The sequence below is a fragment of the Plecotus auritus genome, assembly GCF_963455305.1.
Source record: "Plecotus auritus genome assembly, chromosome: 13".
NCBI lineage: Eukaryota > Metazoa > Chordata > Mammalia > Chiroptera > Vespertilionidae > Plecotus > Plecotus auritus.
In genome coordinates, this window is record NC_137779.1 from 24,917,872 (window position 1) to 24,940,691 (window position 22,820).

At 49.8% G+C, this 22,820-nt stretch overlaps 1 protein-coding gene across 3 annotated transcripts in view; it reads left to right on the forward strand.

Annotated features, from left to right (window-relative positions):
* GRK3 (G protein-coupled receptor kinase 3) overlaps positions 1 to 22,820 on the forward strand; it is a 90,120-nt gene that overhangs the window by 49,345 nt on the left and 17,955 nt on the right. For all 3 annotated transcript variants that reach the window (XR_013959565.1, XM_080650424.1, XM_080650423.1), the window contains 9 exons: positions 1,382 to 1,456; positions 1,781 to 1,842; positions 5,495 to 5,546; positions 7,757 to 7,848; positions 9,560 to 9,659; positions 17,435 to 17,513; positions 18,302 to 18,432; positions 20,262 to 20,356; positions 21,829 to 21,936. Coding sequence is in view for 2 of the 3 variants with exons in the window: in XM_080650424.1 (XP_080506550.1) it covers positions 1,382 to 1,456; positions 1,781 to 1,842; positions 5,495 to 5,546; positions 7,757 to 7,848; positions 9,560 to 9,659; positions 17,435 to 17,513; positions 18,302 to 18,432; positions 20,262 to 20,356; positions 21,829 to 21,936 (794 nt within the window). In the remaining variant the exon portion in view is untranslated. The remainder of the gene's footprint in view (positions 1 to 1,381; positions 1,457 to 1,780; positions 1,843 to 5,494; positions 5,547 to 7,756; positions 7,849 to 9,559; positions 9,660 to 17,434; positions 17,514 to 18,301; positions 18,433 to 20,261; positions 20,357 to 21,828; positions 21,937 to 22,820) is intronic.

Consider the following 22,820-nt stretch of genomic DNA (forward strand, 5'->3'; position numbering starts at 1 on the left):
GAAATTCTTTTTCTTATAAATCAGATAAGCAGTTTAATTTGGTCATTCGAATAAACTAGGTTCCTAGGAAATTATTCCACCAGGTGTGAGTGGAAAAATTAGTAATAAAAATTTGCCATGTAATCTCTCTACATTAAGACTGTTGTTGTTTTTAATATATTTTTATTGATTTCAGAGAGGAAGGGAGAGGGAGCGAGAGATAGAAACATCAATGATGAGAGAGAATCATTGATCAGCTGCCTCCTGCACGCCCCCCACTGGGGATCAAGCCCACAACCCGGGCATGAGCTCTGACTGGGAATCAAACTGTGACCTCCTGGTTCATAGATTGATGCTCAGCTACTGAGCCACACCAGCCGGGCCTAAAGCCTTTCTTTTTTTTAAGTCTTTATTGTTGAAAGTATTACATGTGTCACCCATTGACCCCCTCCAGCCCACCCCAGGCCCTCACCGCCCCATTGTCTGTGTCCATGGCCCATGCATATACTATATAATAAAGAGGGAATATGCTAATTGACCATCACACCCTCATAAAATGGCGCCCAGTCCCCTCAGCCCCACGGGGGGCGGGGGGTGGCGGGAAGGAAGGGTGGCATTAGGCGTACGGTGCGCATATCACCCGAGTCCCCCAGTCCCCTCCGATTGGAGAGGGTGCAGGATGGACTGAGGGAACCCCCCCCCCCATGCACGAATTTCATGCACCAGGCCACTAGTATGCATATAAGGTCCTTGGTTGATTACCTTCCACCCACCCACATTGCTTCTTACTGTGCGTTATTGAAGAAGACATAGTTTGAAGTTTGGGGTGGAGGGGGGGACAGAGCTTGTAATCCTTGTCATGCAGTAAGTTTATTTTTTTAGAAGCAGTTCCTTCTGCTGTGGCTACGGCAGGGCTTTCCCGTGAACTAGAGCCTTTCACCGCCCTGGATCCGTTTGCCATCCTGGCATTTAATTCTTAGGCTGCTTGCACGCATTCATTTTCTCTTATATAGAAAATTCAATTTCATAGCAATTGCACATTTTTAGGACCCCATTATCAGCTAATAGAGGGATATTTTCAGTTCATAAGCTGATGATAAAGGAAGATTCTCTAAACTTCTGTTTCTCACAGGGATCTTGAATTCTTGTGGGATTATATATCAGCCAGCTACCCCCACGCACATCATTTTTCCCAGCGTGGTGTCTAAGAATCCTGGGAGCCCAGAGGAACACATTTGTTCAGATCTTTTTTAACGAATGCACGTTGATATAATGTACTTAGCTATGTTTCTAGGTTACTGATTAATAAATGTTGGGTTAAATTTGCGTTGTGCTGTTAGATCACAGAGGTTGGTTATGGTTTATAATGGTTGAAAACAATGTTGTTTTTGATTTTTGAAAGCCATTCTCGAAGCAAGCTGTAGACCATGTGCAATATCGTCTGTCCAAGAAACAAGTGACGTCCGCGCTCTTCCAGGTGAGGCGAACGCATTCGCAATGCGTAGCAGTTGGACGTGGCGGCATTTTCTTCCCGTGTGTGTAGGTGGTGGAGGGAGGACCTGACGTGTCAGGCTGCTGTTATCTGGAGCAGCTGAAGTTCAACATTGCTTGTCTCCTCGTTGAAATGTACTCTTCTTGGTGTTGTGGTTAATCCTCACCTGAGGATTTTTTTTCTACTGATTTTAGAGAACGTGGAAGGGAGGGAGGGAGAAAGGGGAAGAGAAAGAAACATTGATGTGAGAGAGACAGATCGACTGATTGTCTCCCGCATGTGCCCCAAACAGAATTTCTCTCCTTTCAGCCATACATAGAAGAAATCTGTGAAAGTCTTCGAGGCAACATTTTTCAAAAATTTATGGAAAGGTATGAAACTCTCCATATATGTGTGTGTGTGTGTGTGTGTGTGTGTACATATATACACATATATAAAATCTTTTATTGTGATATTTGACATATAACATTATATTACAATTATATATATGTATATATATATGTGTGTGTGTGTATATATATATACACACACACACATATATATATAAAATCTTGTACTGTGTAGGTGTACCCCACTTAACCCAATAAATGCTGTCCTTAAAGTGTATGTTAATTTATTCATTCACCACGTATTTATTGACCATGTACTATGTGCCAGGCTTTGTGTTAGCCTATTTCCTTGGTACTTCACATTATAATTACGATTTGCCAGGAGGGGACAAAATAAAATAAAAACTTAACTTGTACTTCGTAAGAACTCCCCCCACCCCCTTGCGACGGTTGGCTCTTCAGCCTCGAAGTGGCCTAAAATTTAAAGAGGCTGGAGAACCTCGACTCTAAAAGCTTCTTATTGGGACGCCTTTCCTAATGCAAGCACACGGCTTTCCTCGTCTAACTCATTTGTTTGGTCTTTGAAATCATGTCCCCCAAAGTGGGACAAGCTCGTGCCTGATTCTGATAGAATTCGACGGGTATAGGCAAGTTATGTCTGTGATCGTTTGTATCATTAACATACCTACGAGCTATGTCCCTTTGGGTTCCTTGAGCTATAGAAGCGCATGTCTGCCACACACGGTTCTGACACGTTTCAGTGGCGTCTCTAAAGCGCTCAGCTCCAGGCAGCCAGATCCTCCGTGTGGGGAGTATGTTTGTCTGTGGTCACGCACCCCGCGAGTCGGGCTTTCTAACCCGCATCCCCCCGCGCTCTGGCTGTGCCTTTCTCCGCACACCCGGCTGCGATCCAGACAATCACCGTGATGATGTGCCCGCTGCTGGGCCGCCTGCAGCTGGGCCGTGATTGCCCTTTAAGAACAAATGCTGCTCCATGGCAGCGCCGCTCTCCACATGTTCCAGGGATCTAGAAAAGAAACAGGCTTGTGTTGTGGTTCCACTGGAGTTCAAGGGATAATTTTACCCTGGAGCGGAGTCAAGACTTTGGGAAACGAATATGCATACAAATGATTACACTGTTCTGAGTGGAAGCAGGAACTTGGCCAGAAAGCAGCAGCAGCAGCAGCAGCAGACGGAGGGGATGGGGTGCCGGCTCAGAGCCGTCTCCCTGGCTCAGGGCCGTGTGTTCTCAGGTCTGACCTTTCTCACCTCGGGGTCAGCTCAGCTGCTCTGGGATCCTTGGGGTGCAGGGGAGAGATGGGGGGTGATCATTTCAATTGGGGAAGAGGCTCAACCTGCATTTGGTTTTCAAAATCCTACTGAATCAGGCACTCTGACTGCATTTCAGGCAAGCATTTAGAAATTCTGGATTTCCTGAACCATTTACTACTTTGTATAAATGCGTTATTTTTAAAGTCAGTTAGTTTATTGCTATACCTTTTGGGGTGCTTTTTTCTGTTAATACATTCTCAGATAAGTATTTTAAAAAAATCCATCTCAGACCAGGCATTTCAAGTTGGTTTTGAAAAGCACGGACATCCCACCAATAGATCCCGCGCCTCGCTGGTCCCCAGGCCCGGCCGTTTCCCTGCAGGGCGATGCTAAAGGGGAGCCTTCAGCAGGGCGACGGCTCATCTTCCCGCCTTCTCCTCATCTTCCCGCCCTCTCCCGAGGCCCAGTGGGGACACGGGGCCCAGTCCCAGGCGGGGCTGGCTGCGGGGATGAGGCCTGTGAGCCGTGTGCAGCGAGCTTCAGCTGCTCAGCATCTCCAGCCCTAGTCAGGGGCCAGAGTGGAAGCCACTCTGCCACCCTCGCTCCCCCTGGGCCCGCAGGCACCTCTCTCTCCCGGGCTGTCGACCCGCCCCGGCCTTTGCTAGTTTGTAATGTGCTAACTCACCCCCCACCCCCCGCCCTGTGCCAGCTCTGGACTCCAGTGTGAGAAAACAGTGTGAGTGAGCCCAGCCCGCCACGTGAACTTCACGGCAAGCCATCGATTTATAAATGCAGAGCACGCCCAGTGTGGTTTTGCTCTTTGCTCTCCCCATACTTAAATAAAAACGGTTTGAAATCTCAAAATACAGTGTTGTTTTACCAACCTCATAGAGATGTTAGGAGGATCAAGGAAACGCTCCTTAAAAGTCCTTTTAGATTCATTGTAAAAAGATGCTGTGTAATTACACGACGCTTTTGATTCCCAATTTATTAGCCTCAGAAATACTTTTAAAAGGTCCTTAGAAGGCGTATTAGATGAGAACCCCAGAGAAATGGGATATTTGGATGCCTTGCAGCATGTTATTATAATGCTGATATGATAATGCCTATAACTTGTACTTTATGAGACGCCCCCTTGTGCCTTTTCTGTCTCCCTCCCCCCCCGCCGTTTCTTCCTTTCCTTTATTCCTTCATTCCTTCATTCCTTCATTCACTCAAAGAACCCTGAGTACTCTGCTTGTGTCTAAGAAATCATAGCAGGGGCTAGATGAGCCCAGCAGTCAGCAAGAATGTTCTTTGCTCAGTAACAAAAAAGGAATCAAAATAATGTATTTATTAAATAGATATTTTCTTTCTTACTTCGTGGGCATAAGAGCCCTCAGCCAGCAGTTGAGTGCATTGTGAGAGCACACGCCCACACTATGGCCCACGGCATCTTCCGGGTCTAGTCTGTGGGTGCCTCTGCTACACCGTCTGTGTCTTCGAGAGGCAGTACTTAGTCTGGGTTCAAATCCTGCCCCACCCATTCTCTCACGGTGCGACCTTGGGCAAGCCTTGGTCTCGGCTGTAAAGTGGGTATCTGCATAGTCCCTGCCCAGAGAGTTGCTGGGTTGAGTCAACGAGCCTTCAGGGGTCCTCAAACTTTTTAAACGGGGCCAGTTCACTGTCCCTCAGACCGTTGGAGGGCCGGACTATAGTTAAAAAAAAAAAAAACTATGAACAAATTCCTATGTGCACTGTGGGCCCGGGACGATCGGCTGCTAAGCAGGACAGGCAGCGGCACCCGGCGGGCCGGATAAACGTCCTCGGCGGGCTGCATGTGGCCCGCGGGCCGTAGTTTGAGGACCCCTGCTTTAGAGCCTGGCCCGTCGGAGTGTTTGTTGCTCTTACAATGATTCGTCAGCGGTAGTTCTTTCGGTCACGTAGCGCCGCCCTGTGCAGGACGGTAGTCATTAGCCATAGGTGGCCACTGCGCCCTGGAAACGCGACTGGTCTGAGTTAAACACGGGCTGGAAGTGCAAAATGCACACCAGGTATCAGAGACTTAATAGGAAAACAAGAACGCAGACTTCCTCGTTCATTTATGCTGACTGCATGTTGAAAGGATCATTTTCGATATGTCCGGTTAAACCAATGTATGATTAAACTTTGATTCTGTGGGCTTGTGTTATCCTTCTGTCGATCACTGATGGTTCCGATGAAGGTGTCCTTGTAGCATAATGACAGGAAATCACGATGCCTTTCACGTGAGCCGCGAGATAAGGCCCAAAGGTGGATGCGCCGTGCAAAGACGTTTAAGAAAACGAACTCTATTGGAGAAGTAAAACCCGTCATGCGGCTCTCATTCACCTCCTCACGTTGTTCTCTAAATGCGGTTAGTTTGATATTTAACTTTCCGGTCCTTCTTTGTCTTCTCTTTCAGTGACAAGTTCACGCGATTTTGTCAGTGGAAAAACGTAGAATTAAATATCCATGTGAGTATCATCTTTTTATTTCCTTTTTAAAATTAAAAACGCCCTCTGGCTTCCCTTCGTGAGAAAATACTTGCTTCTTGAGCCTGCTCCCAAGGGTGACACCCCGCCCGAGCAGATGTCCTCACAGCTCCGTGTACGACAGAGCCGCCCTCCCATCCCAGCTGCAAACAAGTTGAATTTTCGTTCTCTCTCTTTTTTTAAAAATATATTTTTATTGCTTCCAGAGAGGAAGGGAGAGGGAGAAAGAGATAGAAACGTCAGTGATGAGAGAGGATCATTGATTGGCTACCTCCTGCACGCCCCACACCGGGGATCGAGTCCCCAACCCAGGCACGTGCCCTGACCGGGAAAAGAACCGTGACCGTGACCTCCTAGTTCCTAGGTTGATACTCAACCACTGAGCCACACCGGTCGAGCGTAATTCTCTTTTTCCATATTACTATAAGAGTGTGTTTATTTCTTTAAGAAAGGACATTATAAACAGTAATTGGCCCTTTCTCAGGAACACTAGTGAACATAGACGTCTGTGTAACGTGGTTCCCGGGTGCCCCTGTCTTTTGCCATCCCAGGAAAGTTGCCTTTCTTCTCTTTATTATTAGGTGCAATCATCAATCATGTAATAAAAATGATCACATCGTTTTTAGACCAAAATTTTACCTTTTTAAAAAATTGTCTTAGTTTTGAGAATGCTAAGAGCAGTCCTCCAACACTGGCTGCTTTCTGACCTGTGTTCATTCCCCTGGCAGTCCCTCCTCCGTCTGCTGCCCCGGGAGAACATCCTTCTTGTGCAGCCTCTTACCTCCTTTCCCTTCAGAGGCTTGCAGTTGGGGGAGAAAAATTACCAACTAGATTTTTTTGGGGGGAGTTTTTTTACTTGACTGGTCCTGTTGGAAGAAGTTTTTTTTTTGTTTGTTTGTTTATTGATTTATTTAACCTCCTTTCCATCACATTTCCTGGCAGGATTTAGAAGCATGAGGCAATACCACACATTAAAAAAAAAAATCCCTCTCCTGGTCAGTTTGGCTCAGTAGACAGAGCGTCGGCCCTAGGACTGAAGGGTCCCAGGCTCGATTCCGGTCAAGGGCACGTACCTCGGTTGCAGGCTCGATCCCCGGCCCTGGTCCAGGCGTGTGCGGGAGGCAACCAATCTATGTATCTCTCTCACATCGATGTTTTTCTCTCTGTGTCTCTCCCCCTCCTTCCACGCTGTCTAAAAAATCAATGGGAAAATGACCTCGGGTGAGGATTAGCCAAAAATAAATAAAGGAATTAAAAAAGCCCTTAAATCGGCTGTGGATTGTCCTTACGCTCATGCTCCTTCCACCGGCCTGGTGTCCGCGTGCTCATGCCCCTTACTTACCCCGTGTCCTCTCAGCATCAGACATGATGAGACATGTAGCCTGTGGCCAGCTGCCCCTACCTGGCTGCAAACATGATGTTTTAAGGCGGTGGGGGGGGGGGGGGGCGGGTAGGGAAAGTTTTAAGAACCTGACCCTCGGTCTGCCTAGTAGGCCTTTGCTGTATCCGAGGGCCTCTTCCCATGACCGTAGGATTGTCTGTCTGCCTTGGCACCGTCGGATGCTGTTAAAACTCCGTCTGAAGCAGGGCCTTGCTGACATACCCTGGACAAAAGGAAGAGTGCTCATGAATAAAGCCTCTTTATATACTTTGCTCACACTTGGTCTTGCTTCAGGCTCACATGCCCAGCACGAGTCCCCGCATGGCCGGCGTCCGCTGGGTTTTCTGATCATATGGTTCCCTCCCAGGGAGACGCGGATGCCCTGGACACGGGCTTCTTCTTCCACCGCGGCGGTTCCTGGGGTGGCCGCGTGGTTGCCAAGCTTCAGGCTTCACAGTAGCCCAAGTGGCTTTGCATCTTGACTAGAAATGTCCCAGACGCTTGCCTTCAAGGCATGTGTCATGTAGTCTAAGATGGGAGAGGTGGGCACAGCCGTCGCACCGGGCTCCCACCCCGTCACCTTCCCGCCTGCCTCTGTGCTGGGCCTTCTGGGGGTGGAGCAGGCAGAGGTTCTGGAAAGCCCTGCCTCCTCCTGCCGCTCCCCTCTGTTCAAGGAGTCGGTCGTGGGAATGGCAGGTCCCCACGTCAGAGCGGCCACGTTAGTAACGTGTGTGTGTCTCGCATGGTAAAACCTTTACCACGTCATGTTTACGCGGCCGTTACGTTCCCATTTCGTGTTTTGAATTCACAGTTGACCATGAATGATTTCAGCGTACATAGGATCATCGGACGAGGAGGCTTTGGAGAAGTCTATGGTTGCCGGAAAGCGGACACTGGAAAAATGTAAGTTTTTGACGTTTCTACATTTCCCCGGGACTGTTAAGACGATTTTGTGCTCGCACCCAAAGGAAATGCCTGCACGGGTTTTTGGAAGCCCGTGATCTCGCTCCCGAACTTGTTTGCCTCGGAAAGAAATAGACATTCTCTTCTAAACAAAGGCCCACCCACGACTTAGCACATGCAGTTCGGGGCGTCGTAGCATCCAGGCGGCGTGGGTCCCCTAGATGAGGAGCTGGGTGCCGATGAGGAGGGTGGACGCCCTGCTACGAGGGTCAAGGTCCTGGGCCCCATCGCTCATCTCAGTCACTCGTCTCGTGGGAGGTGGATGTGAGGCAGGGGCGCGTGGGACATAAGGGTCTTCTAGGCAGTGAATGGGGGCGTTGTGAAGTGTGGGGAAGGTATGTTAATATGGAAGCAGTTTAAGTGAACATGTTTTTGAAGACAAGAGAATGGGCAAGTCTGATGTGATGGACCCAGATCTCCACGTCTGGTTAAGGGACAGGCCTGGGAGAGCAGTGGGCGAGGCGGGACAGTCTGTGAGGGTGGTGCAGGAAGTCATCAGTCAGTGTGAGACGGAGGAGTTGCGGTCACCTAACTCAGTGCCCGCCACCCCCGGTGCCCCCGCATCACCTACGGGGTTGCCACTCGGCCTCTGCCCGTGTCTGTCCTGGTCCTCCAGCTGGCATGCTTCCTATTATGTGGCAGCTGAAACTTAACCTTCACTGACTTGTGCCCATTGCTCTTCTTCCTGCTGTGGGACCCTGCACAGGGTGAACCCGGTGCGGGGCACCCAGGTGTCTGACGTCTGGCGTCGTGCTGAGCCGGGATAGTGTAGGGATCCCGGGCGTGGGTCGCTGGTGCCCCACGGCGAGGTCAGGTTCCCTTCCGCACTTCCTTTCTGGCTCGGGCCGAGCCTGTGCCTCTCTGAGCCTCCATATCCTAGTTTGTAAAGCAGGGGTAAAAAAGAGCGCTGGCCTTGTGGCAGAATTAAATGAGATAACACATTGTCGGAACAGAGTCCCCCCGTTCAGCACTCACCCGGTGGACTTTGATCCTGAATGAAACTCAGCAGCTTTCCTTCACCGCACTCGTTGAGGTGTTTAGAATATCTCTAGCCAGTCGCATGATGCTGTAGAAGTACATGCTGTCAATCTGTCTCTTCAGACACATTTGCTGTTTCACCTGACGCTCAAAAACTGGGGTGGAAGGCCTTTCAATTTAGGTTTGTCGGATGCTCTTCCCGCAGTTGGATGGGGGTTGTGGGCTTCAGGAAGGAAGACCCAGAGGTGAAATGCCCTTCTCATCCCATCATGTCCCAGCAAGGCCACCTGCCGTTAAAGTGACGGATCGCTGTTGATGGTGGTCTTGATCCCTTGACCGAGGTCGTGCTTGTCGGACTTCACGTGAAGTCACCCTCCCCCCCTCCCTGCCGGGCTCACGTGAAGTCACCCCACACCCTCCCTGCCGGGCTCTTCGGAAGGAGGTCCCCACGCACAGCCCCCACCTGAGGAGGAGGGGGGCAGTGTACTCCTGCAGAGGGGAGTTTATTTTTTTTTCTTAGTACGTGTAATAAAACTTTATTTTGCATGGCATTTTTGGGTGCCAGTTTGTTTTTTTAAACACTGCCCAGATCTGTCCCGGAATGGTGTGTCTTGTTGAAATCAGTCTGGGTGTGTTTTTGGTGTGGATTTTTCAACAGTATTTCTGTTTCTAGGTATGCAATGAAATGCTTAGATAAGAAGAGGATCAAGATGAAACAAGGAGAAACATTAGCCTTAAATGAAAGGATTATGTTGTCGCTTGTGAGTACAGGGGTAAGTATTCACGTTTTCCTTCTTTCCTTCCTTCCTTCCTTCCTTCCTTCCTTCCTTCCTTCCTTCCTTCCTTCCTTCCTTCCCTCCCTCCCTCCCTCCCTCCCTCCCTCCTTCCCTCCCTCCCTTCCTCCCTCCCTCTTTCCCTCCCTCCCTTCCTCCCTTTCTCCTTCCCTCCCTCCCTCCCTCTCTCCCTCCCTCCCTCCTTCCCTTTTGCCCTGACTCGTTGTCGAAGCGGCAACCTTTTGGTGCTTGGGACCACATTTGACCAACTGATCCGCACCGGCCAGGCCGATACTCAGTTTTGAGCATTGCTCTTTGTGTGTGCATGGGTTTGTCTGTTTTATGTCAGGACGATGTATTTAAAGTGCAGGCATTTTCTGGTTGAATTACGGGGCCAGCCAGTTCTTGGGTGTGTTGGAATCGATAGCAGGGAACGGTAGCACTGAGTTAATAATACAGTGTACCATTCAGACATTGGCAAAGTCCTAGCAGCCTTCACCATGAACGCCCATGACTTCTCCCTAGAGTGCACATTTGTGATGAACTTCTTTGCGGAATATGGTTGGGGAGAAGGCAGGAAACAATCATACCAGCAACAACAAGATCCCTTGAGTGTGTAGCTAGGGATCAACTGCATGGCCGCCCGAGAAGGACTGACCCAGAGAGAGAGAGTGAGGGACTGTCGCTCCTGTCCTCCACAAACAAACAGAGCAGGGACGGGGGTTCACCAACTCTGAACTGTCCCCTGGGGTTGTCCCCAGTCAGCGTTTTCTCGGCAGGTGACTTGATCCTCTCAGCACTGGCCATGTTTTACCTGCTGTGGCCTTTGGTCATTTCCATCCCCAGGACTCCGTGTCTACCTGTCGGGCGTTTTATTTGAATGTCAAGGCTCGGCACGTGTACAAACAAACCTTGACCCGTGTCCCCACTTGCACAACAGTGTCCCGTGCGGATTTCTTTTTCTGGTGACGGCGTTGGCCAGGATCAAAGCCGTGGCTCTCATTTATTTGGGCAGGTGTCTGTACAGGCACACCCAGAGACCTCGCCGCCCCAGCGACCTGGCGTGCCCCTGCGCATCCGTAGGTCTGTCGTCCAGCGTTCGAGGAAAGGAATGTGACGAACATGGAATGGCCAGGCCCATGCTAAGAAGCTCACATGTGACTTTCACGTTAAACACCAAACCACGTCCTGGCCAGGGTGGCTCCGTGGGCTGGGCCTTGTCTTGGTGTACCGAAAGGTCACCGGTTAGGTTCCCCGTCAGGGCACAGACACAGGTTGCGGGTTTGAGACCCATGTGGAAAGCAACCCATCGATGTTTTCTCTCCCTCTCTTCCTCCCTTACTCTCTCTCTCACTCCCTCCCTCCCTCTCCCTCTGAAATCAATAAAAACATAAAATTAACCATTTGTACACCGTATGCATCTGTAGACGCAAGCGGCAGACCTTTTTTAATTAAATTCAAAATATCGTGGCAGTTAACTAGTTAAAAACAAAAACGCAAGCCAGGAAGCTTTGTTCACCGTGAGACATGCCACATTTTAATGATTCCTCAAAGAACCCCTCTCACCTCGTCAGCAAGGAAGCAGAGACCCCGGAGGTGAGTTTCCTCCCCCGGAGGCTCTGGCCTCCCAGGAACACGCCCCGGGTTCCTTTCCCACCGTCACCCGATGGGCCGCGTGGTTTGGGTTTATCCCCCGTGTTTACCGCATTGTGGTTCATACTGTTCTAGCATGAGTCGGAATGGTTCTAGAAGGGCTCTCTGCTGTTGAAGCAAGAGATTATCCACATCGAGCTCGATTCCAACAAGGGGAAGTGCCGTGGCTGTGCATAACTGGGCGCCGCTACCTCCCGGCATGTGGACGGTCAGCATTTCCCGCCGGAGACCCTGTGCGCCGGCCTGCTCCCTGCGGCGGGATCCGTAGGCGTGGCTCCGGCTCCTCATTTCTCCTGGAAAAGCCTTTGTCCTAAACTCCACACATGGACGTGCGCTCACTGCAGAGTTTCAGGGCTTATTAAAGCATTAATTTTTAACGCGTTCCCTTGTACAATTTTCCTGTAGCGATCTCATATTTATTTTATTCAGCTGAGAGGGAATGTGCTTAATTAGTTGTGTAGTTCCTCGCCAGTCTCCCCCCTAAGGCAATAAATAAAAAATTGGGCTTTTATTGGGCTGCCGCTTTGAACTAATTTAAAAGAATTGTTTATATTTTGTATTCCAATATCAAACTGTCTAGATTTTTTGGGTTTTTTTACATATAAATATAAAACTTAACCGAAAGACTTGTAGCGAAATTGTTCGGCATTGCTTCATTGCTTTTGCTAATCAGAGGCCACTGTTCATAGGTTTGGAGTGATCTTCAGTTTAAATAGCCTCCTTAGGGTGAACTCTCAATCGCCTTCATCAACATGATGCTCTAGGGGAGCTGGTGTGAGACTGAACTGCTCTCACTCATCTTTTTTTTTTTTTTTTTCTTTCCATCTCAAAGGGAGTATTCCACCCCTCATCCCCCCTAGTAACAAGGGAAGGCATGTTCGAGATGCAGAAGAAGGATGCCCACAGCTGGGAAGAGCAGTCAGCACCTTGGTTACATAGTCCCTTAGCGTTCAGCTGATGGTATTCCTTCCGTCCTTGAAGCACAATGTAGGGCCTTGATTGAGCCACGCACTCTACTCTGAGATGGGGGGGGGGGGGGGTGGGCTAGGACTTGACTTTGGTCCTTGCTCTTGCAGAGCTGCATATAGGATGAGAGCAGGGGGTAGTGTTCAGATAATCTTGGAAGTGCATAGGTGATTGGAACAGGTGGCGAGAGCTGTGAAAGGCGGGCACCAGGGCTCAAAAGGCACTTACCAGGGTGGAGATGTTGCCAACCAGCACTCCGGTGACATCAGAGGGGATGTCAAGGCATGTCTGGTCCTGAGCACAGAGGGTCTGGGGACCTCAGGGAAAGCCGTGGAGCTGGGGTCAGAGGTGGTGGGGTGAGGAGCACAAAGTGAAGCTGCAGAAACAGACATTGGCCAGACCGGGCCAGACCATAAAGAGCTTTCTGGGCCAATACTGAGGGTTTTGAAACATCTCCCAGCAGCTGGAAGCAGCACGTGTTAAGTGGGAAGATAACATGATAAGCCTTGCGGTCTGCGAGGATCCCTCTGGCCGCAATGCGGAGAACTTTCTTGAAAACATACTCGCGGCCTCTTTTGTCCCAGTCCTACACGGAGCTGCTGCAAAGTGCAAGCCGTTTTGCTCACTGCCCGTAGGAAACCAGGCAGTTCTTTGCTGAGGAACTTTATTGAAGGGTCTCCTTCTAAAAGTTCACTCGTTCTTATCGGCCCTTATTTGTAATCAGGGCAGAACATCTTAACAGTAGCTGTGTCCACATCACCTGTTCAGTAGCTGCCTGTCTGTCCGTGCCGGCCAGCATTCGGTTCTGGATCTCAGAGTCGACGTGAGACTCTGTACGGATCCGCTCGGCACCTGAGAGGCGAGGCCTCGAGCGCAGTCAGTGGGCTCTGTAGAGGGAACCAAGTCATTGTCACAGCAAACGTTGCTGTGGGCCCAACACCGAACTCGGAGAGGGTCCGGAGGCTTGGGGTTTGAATGTTGGCCAGCCACCAAGTTTCCTTGTGACCTTACTCAAGTCATTTCCCTTGTGGGGAAGGGGTGGGGGCTTTAGTTTCCTTGTCTTTAAAATAAAGAAGTCGAACCAGGTGATTTTTTTCCTTTAAAAGAGCCCTTTCTACTCAGATAGTTTCGATTCTAAATCTACAATTCCCGCCCCACCTTAATGACACAGTGTCTTAAGGATCCTTTAACCTTTGGACATCTTCTCGGCGCTGTCATTAGACGGATCAGGTGCCATCGGGTTCACAAATACCCCTGGGCCGGCTCTGCTTGTCCCCTAGCTGTCTCAAGCTGGGAAAGATCCCGACTCTACTAAGTTCGGGGGCCGCCCACTTCTCCACGCTACAGACGAACTGCTCGTCAGATCAGGAACCAGAGTGCGCGGGGAACCCCATTGAGGGAGGAGCAACCCTATGGGAAGGTCTGGAGAAACGTGGGTGGGTTCTGAGGGGGAGTGCCCCCCATTTCCCGAAGGTCACATGGCTTTTAACAGAAAAGTGAGAGCACCTTTATTTTACGTATTTAAAGCAAAACAGATCTTGGCATCAGGAAACACTAACACCATCTCAGCAGAACTCTAAGGGAAACCAGGTAACCACCAAATGAATTTTGTAATTCATTCTGAAGTAATGGCCCCTAGAAGGTTTGTGGAGATTGATCTAAGTTCATGAGTTTTTAGGAATGTGTGAACTCAGATTTAACTGGATGCCCTTGATGCAGAGGTTTGAACAATGTGAATTCTGTTTACAGATTATTCTGTTAAAACTTGAATTTAGTAATTCTTTTTTTTTTCTTCTGTTAAACAAAAGTGGATATAGATAGTCTGTGCTGTTTTTTATTTGAATCAGTGGAGGAGTAAGCATTCACTGTATATAAGGAATCTACACTGAGTGGCCAGATTATTATGATCTCTGAACGCATAATAATCTGGCCACTCAGTGTGTGTGTGTGTGTGTGTGTGTGTGTGTGTGTGTGTGTGTGTGTATTAGAGGCCCGGTGCATGAATTCGTGCATGGGTGGGGTCCGGCCAGCCGGGCCAGAGGGGACATGGGTGGTTGGCCGGCTGGCCTGCCTGCTGGTCGAACTCCTGGTCGAGGGGACAATTTGCATATTAGCCTTTTATTATAAAGGGTATACACTGAGTGGCCAGATTATTATGTGTTCAGAGATCACCATCATCTGGCCACTCAGTGTAGATAGACCTGGCTATAGATCTAGCACAGCTCTGATGAAGTCTCCCCGGGGAGCCCACGTGTGTGTCCAGCACCCAGGTCACGGGATAGAGAGTTACCGGTGTCCCAGAGGCCTTTGCGTGCCCCTCTCGGCCACTTGCCCCACGCCCAACTAACTGCCACCCAGACTCTAACACCGTAATTTAGCTTTGCCCGCGTTTGAACTTTATATAAACGCTCCCTTTTGTGTCTGGCTCCTCTCGCTCCGTGTTGCGTGTGACATGCATCTGGGTCCCTGCACGTGGCCACAGTGCCTCCCGCAGCTAAACACAGGCCGGCACGCTATGTATAGCCTCTGGACCCGACCGGGCGCGTGGCCTCCTTTCGCGCAGCCCACGAACTCAGAATGGAGTGGGTGTTTGTAAAGGGTTGTGGAGAAAATGAGCAGACTGCCTGACAGAGGCCGTCTGGGGCCTGCAAAGCCTAAAGTATTGGCTGTCTGGCCCTTGGTGGGAAAAAGTTGCTGACCCTTGTTCTCTGGTGTTCCATCGCGTCAGGAGGCCACAGGTTAGGGACCCGTTCTCGGGTGGTAGACGTTTGGGCTGTTTGCTGGTTCGGGCTGTCTGATCGGTGTGGGGAGCAGCATTCTCGTGCAGTCCTCTGGGTGCAGCAAGTACGGATCCCCGGAGGGGTACAGCCCAGGGTGGGAACGCCGTCACAGGGTTCCGGAGGGTGCTCGGCCTTAGCGGATGCCACCCAACAGCTTGGGAAAGTGCTGGTTCCGTGGCACACTCCTGGCAGCCACTCACTCCGTGCCTTTCCAACACTTGGTATTGCCGGTTTTAGCTGGTTCTTGTGAGTTCCAGTGACGGCCTGTGTGGTTTTAATTTGCATTTCCTTGGGGACAACTGAGGTTCAGCATCTGTTCATAGGCCTGTGGGCCATGTGATAGCCGCTTATGTGAAGTGCCCTTTGAATGCTGTCATTATCAGTGGTAGTTGCCCTTTTTCTATTGAGCGGATGGCTTTCTCTGTTAACATACAGGGGTTTTTTTTGTTTTGTTTTTTATATTATATTGACTTTTTACAGAGAGAAAGGGAGAGGGATAGAGAGCCAGAAACATCGATGAGAGCGAAACATCCATCAGCTGCCTCCTGCACACCTCCTACTGGGGATGTGCCCACAACCGAGGTACATTCCCTTGACCGGAATCGAACCTGGGACCTTTCAGTCTGCAGGCCGACGCTCTATCCACTGAGTCAAACCCGTTAGGGCTGTGGTCGGCAAACTCCTTAGTCAACAGAGCCAAATATCAACAGTACAACGATTGAAATTTCTTTTGAGAGCCACATTTTTTTAACTTAAACTTCTTCTAACGCCACTTCTTCAAAATAGACTTGCCCAGGCCGTGGTATTTTGTGGAAGAGCCACACTCAAGGGGCCAAAGAGCCGCATGTGGCTCGCGAGCCGCAGTTTGCCGACCACTGGGTTAGGGCCATCCAGGAGTTCTTTACGTGTTCTAAGTAAGAGTCCTTATTGCGTTACAGATATTTTCTCCCATTCTGCGACTCGCCTCTTTGCTCTCTTACTGCTGTCTTTGGAAGCACAGAAGCTGTTGATTTGATTTCGGGCCAGTTTGTCAGTTGTGTCTCATTGTTGGTGCTTCCGGGGTCCTGCCGAAGAAATCTTTCCTGAGTCCACGAGGCGGCTCTCTTCAGTTTTCTTCTGGAAGCGTTGTTGTCTTACCGTCAGCTCTGTATCTGCTTCAGTGTGGTGTGAAGTAGGGGCGATGGGTCACATTTCACAAGTCTTCAGCATATAGAACCCAGTTCCCGCAGCGCTGTTGGTTGAACAGGCCATCCCTCCCTCTCTGTTGTGTCACCTTGTCACTAATAAGTTGGCCATTTGTGCGTGGGCCTGGGTGCGGGTTCTCTGCTCTGTTCCACTGATCTCCTGTCTGTCCTGGGGTTAATGCCACACTGAATTAACTGTTGCTTTATATTAAGGCTTGCTCTCCGGCACTATGCGTTTTCCAGCTTTTGTTTTTCTTCAAGAGTTACACAAACTTGTCTTGTCTGTCTATGTTACCCTATACGTTTTAAAACCAGCGTGTCCATTTCCATTTTAATGAAGATTGCCTGGGATTTTTAGATCCTCTTCGGGGAAGATGGACATTGTTACCACTGAGTTGTTCAGTCCCTGGCCCTGCTGTATTTTTTTCACTTTCCAAAGTTAATTTAATTTCCCTTTTATTCTCAGTGTTTCAAGGCAACAATACAGATAACATTTTACCCCCTGTGGTATGCTTGTTCCAACTTCAGAATCAGAGATGGAAATGGATAGTTGACCTACCGGAGCCAAAATGTAGACCCACAAGAAGTCTAGCAAGGCAGCGGTGTCGTTCTGTGGAATCTGAGTCTTGTGAGGAAGGTGTAGACGGAAGAGTCCCGCCTGAATCTGAGTGAGAGAGGACCTTTGCGTTCACCTGCTCCGTTAGTAATGCCGTGTCTCCGTGCATTTTATCACGCACCCAGATCCGCTTTCCGGTGACTATTCCAGTTCAGTTACCCCACAGGTGCCTGTGCCCAGTGCACAGGGCAGTGCGTGGCTGCAAAGACCTGGAGCTGGCCCTGGCTGGCGTAGCTCAGTGGTTAGAGCGTCAGCCTGTACACCAGAGGTTGCAGGTTCGATTCCTGGTCAAGGGCATGTACCCGGTTGCAGGTCCGATCCCTGTCCTATGTCGGGGCGCATGTGGGAAGCAACCGATCCATGTATCTCTGCCATATCGATGTTTCTCTCTTTCTCTCTCCTCCTCTCCCCACTCCCTTCCCTACCACTCTATATAAAAGCAATGGAGAAAAATGTCCTCACTCCTCAGGTGAGGATTAAAAACAAAATCTGCAGCCAATGTTTGGTAGCATCTGTGCTTTTCAAGGAAGCGTTTGCTTTTCTTACACATTTTCAAGTTTTTTCCCTTCGTTCTAGGATTGTCCTTTCATTGTCTGTATGACGTACGCCTTCCATACTCCAGATAAACTCTGCTTCATCTTGGACCTGATGAATGGTAAGCGAGGCCTGTGAGGTCGGACTCACTGAAGGGCGTGGCTGTGACCGGCCGACGGGCAGGTTGGGTCTTTCCGATCCGTAGTTTGCCCCTGCAGATGGAGGCAGCCGTTCACTCTTCAATCTAATTAAAATTCATGTAAAATGTTGGCCTGGGTTTCCCTCTGCCCCTCCCAGTCTTTCCCTGGAAGTTGCATTTCCTAGAAAAGATTTTCATAAAATACTTCCAGCGAAATGTCATTTTCTGGAATGCAGCTGGCCTGGACCTTTAATTAGCTTGTTACCTGGCCCTCGACTTTTAGGAATGAAATGACTCCTAAGAATATAGGTTAAATGTATTTAAAATCCAACTTTGAAGGATGTTCGCCCGATTTTCTGTACCTTTAGCCCAGATCAACTGTACCTTTAAACTGTGAATGAATGATGACCCTTAGGATTGCAAACAAGATTTAGGTAGAAAAATGGTTTCTAATGCTAGAAAGCAACACGGGATGGACTGAAAGTCTTTTTGGTAATGAGCTGAAATAAAAAGGCATGCAATTCAACAAGTAAAGTGCCTTTTTTGAGGTTCCCGGGGTGTTTTATTATGTTTTGAGTGTTTGATTTAAGACCAGATCTGCCCAACGACATGAAGGGATTTCACAGACATAGTAACGAACAGAGGAAGCCAGACGCAGCGGCCTGCGTTCTGTACGATTCTGTGTATGTGACTGTCAGAAATCAAAGGGAGGCATGCTGACTCTAGGAGGACGGCGACTTCTAAAATAAAGCCTGTGCCTCCGCCTCCAGGGGGCGATCTGCACTATCACCTGTCCCAGCACGGGGTGTTCTCCGAGAAGGAGATGCGCTTCTACGCCGCCGAGATCATCCTGGGGCTGGAGCACATGCACCATCGCTTCGTCGTGTACAGGGACCTGAAGGTGAGCTGTGCGGCCGGCTCGCCGGTCACCGGGTCTGCGCGGGAGGCGTGTGGTCCCGGCGCTGGGACATTCCCGACGTTTTCCTCCCTCAGCCCCGACATCCGTGTGATGTCGGTCTCTCTCGGACTCCAGACTCTGTCCTCGGAGCTCGTGTCTGTCCTAGTGGCCAGTCACCTCGGTGCCTGCTACAGCGCCTGGCGCAGCTCCGACACTCATCCCAAAACGTTAACTGGTTAATTCGGGAAAAGCAGGGGTAGGCGCTTTCTGCGGTTGCTGCTCATTTTTACCGTTAATTGTGACTGAGTTGACGCTCACAAAGCCACTGTCTTGGCCCTGGGTCTGTGTCAGAACTGGAGATGGGCAAGATAGCAAGCAAAGGACTTGTGTCTCACAGGACACACCCTGGTGAACCAGACTATAGACTGGCCGGGTCAGAGTTCATGGGGGGGCGAGGCTGGCCAGCCTGCAGGGCTTCCCCCAAAGGCCAGTGCCAGAGCTTCACGTGTCGAGGTCCCCTTAAAAACCACGGATAGATTGTTTGTTCCAAATCCCTCCCTGAGCTACAGAACCCCCAGCATGCTATGCTTGGGCTTCTGTTCTCGTTTTCTTTAAAAAAATCTCACTGGTGCCCGGCCGGTGTGACTCAGTGGTTGAGCATCATCTCATGCACCTATAGGTCATCAGATTGATTCCCAGTCAGGGCACATTCCCCGGGTTGTGGGCTCCCTCCCCAGTAGGGGGCATGCAATTTTAAAGCTTTCTTCAAAGTGAGTAAATTATTCTCTTAATTTTCACAAGAGCATCAGGAAAAATATTGTTTTCATCGAATTAGAAATGATTAGACTCTGGCTGGTATGTGACATTTTGTTTCCTCTTGTGAGTTTTGCAGAAGAATAAAATACATGCCGAAGATCTAGGAAGTACTGTTGTCATCCATTTTCATTTGCATCTATAACCGATTCCTAAACGTCTTTCTGCCATGGTTTTGTTTTCTAAGCTATTTAGCAGGCAGTGGTATTATTTAATTTCTATTCCAACTTCATTCTCGTCACTCATGATTATTCATGCTCCGTTGGTATAATAGCATGCCATTATTTTTATTTCAAGCGAAACAATGGTGATCTCCAGCACAAAGCGATTAAGACGACTGTAATCCAATGTATATCGGGGCGAGGAGTTTTGTTTTCCGTGATTATGCTGACCAAATCTAATCCCAGGGGCTACATTTCATCGGAGTCGCGGTCAAAATTACATTTGGTCATTTGGTGGATCGGGCACCAGTCAACAGAAATGACTGACTGGGACCCGTGTGGTCAAAATTACATTTGGTCATTTGGTGGATCGGGCACCAGTCAACAGAAATGACTGACTGGGACCCGTGTGGCTCTGGGACCCGTGTGGCTCTACTTGGATTTCTTAGGTCAGCGCCAACCATCTTGCAAGATTCCTCTCTGTTCTGTGCCTCATGGTCTCCTTCTCAGAAGTTGTTATGATTCACAGAGGCACAGTGTCCCAGCTGGAACGCCGGGTAAAGAACAAGCTCTTTAACTCTGATGAGCTGTGCTCACTGCCTGCGCTCTGCCCTGCGCCTCATTTTCTGTAGTAGCAGAATCCCTCGCTCCCATCATCACCACTCTCAGCGAAGTTAACATGGCAAATGTCGCTCTCAGCGTCATGCCCTCCTTGGCTGTGATCATCCAGAGCTAGAATGTGTGTTCAGGAAGGCACTGTGATAAGATAATGAGGTACTCCGTGCCTGTAGTTCTAGACGTTCTCAGAGCCTCCAGGCATCCAGGGAACTCTCTCGATCACCTTCTCTTTCTCTTCAGCCCGCAAATATCCTCTTGGATGAGTACGGACACGTCAGGATATCAGATCTCGGTCTGGCCTGTGATTTCTCCAAAAAGAAGCCGCACGCGAGTGTGTGAGTAGTGCATCGCCTCTGTCCACCATCATTTCTCCGCTGCAGCCTGTTTGTTCCCTCGGACCCCGCCATTTCGTCCACACACACCCCTCTCCCCCATTTTTTCTTGCCAGCAGTGATTTTCTTTCTTTTTTCTTTTTTAATACATTTTTATTGAATTCAGAGAGGAAGGGAGAGGGGGAGAGAGAGATAGAAACATTGATGAGAGAGATCGGCTGCCTCCTGCACGCCCCACACTGGGGATCAAGTCTGCAACCCGAGCATGTGCCCTGACGGGGAATTGAACCATGACCTCCTGGTTCACAAGTCAACCCTCAATAATAAATCTCTGAAGGTCGTGATAAGGAGAAATGAAATAGTCCGTGGGCCAAGTGCAGAGGCAGCTGGATGGAGAACTCTCCCAGGAAGGCCAGAGTTAAGTTTCCCTCTCGATTGATCTGTTCCTTCCTTTTCAAAATAACTGTTCTTTGTTTTTTTCTGAAGAGAAATTAGGAATATTTTTTAAAATTAAAAACCAAACATCTACTTGCAGTTCAAGCTTTTTAACGTGGGTCAGTCCTCTAAGTGTCCACGCAGGGGCCCCTCCCTGACACCACAGCCTCCGCCGCACCTGGCCCCCAGGTCACCCTGGACTGCGTGTGGCGGTGGCCATGCGTGATCAGGGCGTGTTGACACTGGCCCCAGGGCTTCTCTGAACCCGGGATTATTCACATGACAGTTGTGAGGGTTCAGTCATTGAATGAATGCAACACGTGTTCATTTACATTGACCGTGTGCTGGGTGCTGGCATTGCAGTGACCACGACAGAAAGGACCCCTGACCTCCGGGAGGTGACCAGGGTGTGGGGTGACGGTGCCGGCAGCCACAGCACCCCTGGTGCCATCAGTTGGGCCTCAGCTGCCCCCGGCGGGCACCACTTGCTGCTTTGAGTAGGGTGTTACCTTCACAGAAGCCCTGGAGCTTGTCGATACCGTTACCTACTTTCTGTGGTAGAAAAACCAGGCCACCCATCTGGCACATCCGGGGGCCAGAACTACAGTCCGGGCTGTCTGACTCCCCGGAAGTAGCCCCACCTCAGCATGGGCGATGAGGGTCCGCAGGAGTGGGCGTCCCCACCCCATCAAAGTGCGTGGCACTGCGGCGCCTGTCCCACAGGGCTCCTCACAGGAGCTCTCGGCCGGCAGGAGACATTCCGCTCTCCATAGCTGTCCCGGTGGAGGAGGGGCTGACCCGCTTCAGGTGTCGCTTCCTCGGCCGAGGACTAGTCTTCACACTGATTTCGTAGGGTGACCCACTGAGATTCGTTCCTATACCGGTTAAGACAGAAAAGGTTGTCGGATGGATCATGTCTGTGCAGAGGCTCCATCGTCCCCGCCCTTGTTCACAGCTGCTGCCGTTGGATGAGCCGTTCATGGTTCATATTGTATGAGGTGCCCGTGTTCTGCTAACGCGCCACCCTTCCTCCTCCCCAGGGGCACGCACGGATACATGGCTCCCGAGGTGCTGCAGAAGGGGACAGCCTACGACAGCAGTGCCGACTGGTTCTCCCTGGGCTGCATGCTCTTCAAACTCCTGAGGGGGTGAGTGAGGCGCCCCCTCCCGGCGCGTCAGCAGGGCCTGTGCTGGGGTCACAGTCAAGGCTGTTAGCCGTCCTCAGGCCCTGATGCTATTCCGGGTCCCACCGTGATCTGTAAGCCACGTGCTAATCTGAATGAGGACCGTGGTGCTCTCTGCCTCGAGAAGGCGAGAGCTCTATTCCCGTCAGATTATGGAAGAAAGCTGATGGTGTGGTGTTTTTATTCCGTAGCCTGTAGGAGTTCCAGCATTCTTAAATCTGAAATAAGACTGCTTTGGAAAAAAAAAATTTTTAAATAATAAAATAAGACGGCTTTGAAATATTTCCATCGATACCCCTTATTTGAGAATAAGTGTTATTTTAAAATGTGGGTAATTGACAGAGATAGGATTTTTTTCCCCCCTCTACAAATGAATTACTCATGATTGTCTTGTGCGCTGAGGTCATTTTGAGGGTTACACACGTGGATGAAGGACCGTGATGGAGCCGTTTTAAATGCGCATTTATTTGTCATCCTGCTGAAAGTAATTTGTTTTTAAGACGCAAAGATGGAGTTGTGTCATTTTGTGGTTTTAATTAATTTGGTTGTAATGGACCCTTCCTCCTAAGCTACCAAACATGGTGAAATCGAGTGGACAGAGGACGCAGTGAGAGCACTCTCAAAACCTGTCCTCATCTTGAATGGTGAAACGTTGTTGGTATTTCCATGGAGCTTAAGAACTTTTAGCCAGTTTTAATAGAGAGTTTAAGTTCCCAACCTGTAGTGTTGGTTTTTCTTCATTCACAAAGAGACAGAAAGTGCGTGACATGAAAACGTCCCAGTCCAGAGTCTCCCGCGGACGTTCCTCTCGTGGGCACGCGAGGCTGGTGTTGGCTGCCTTCCTCACT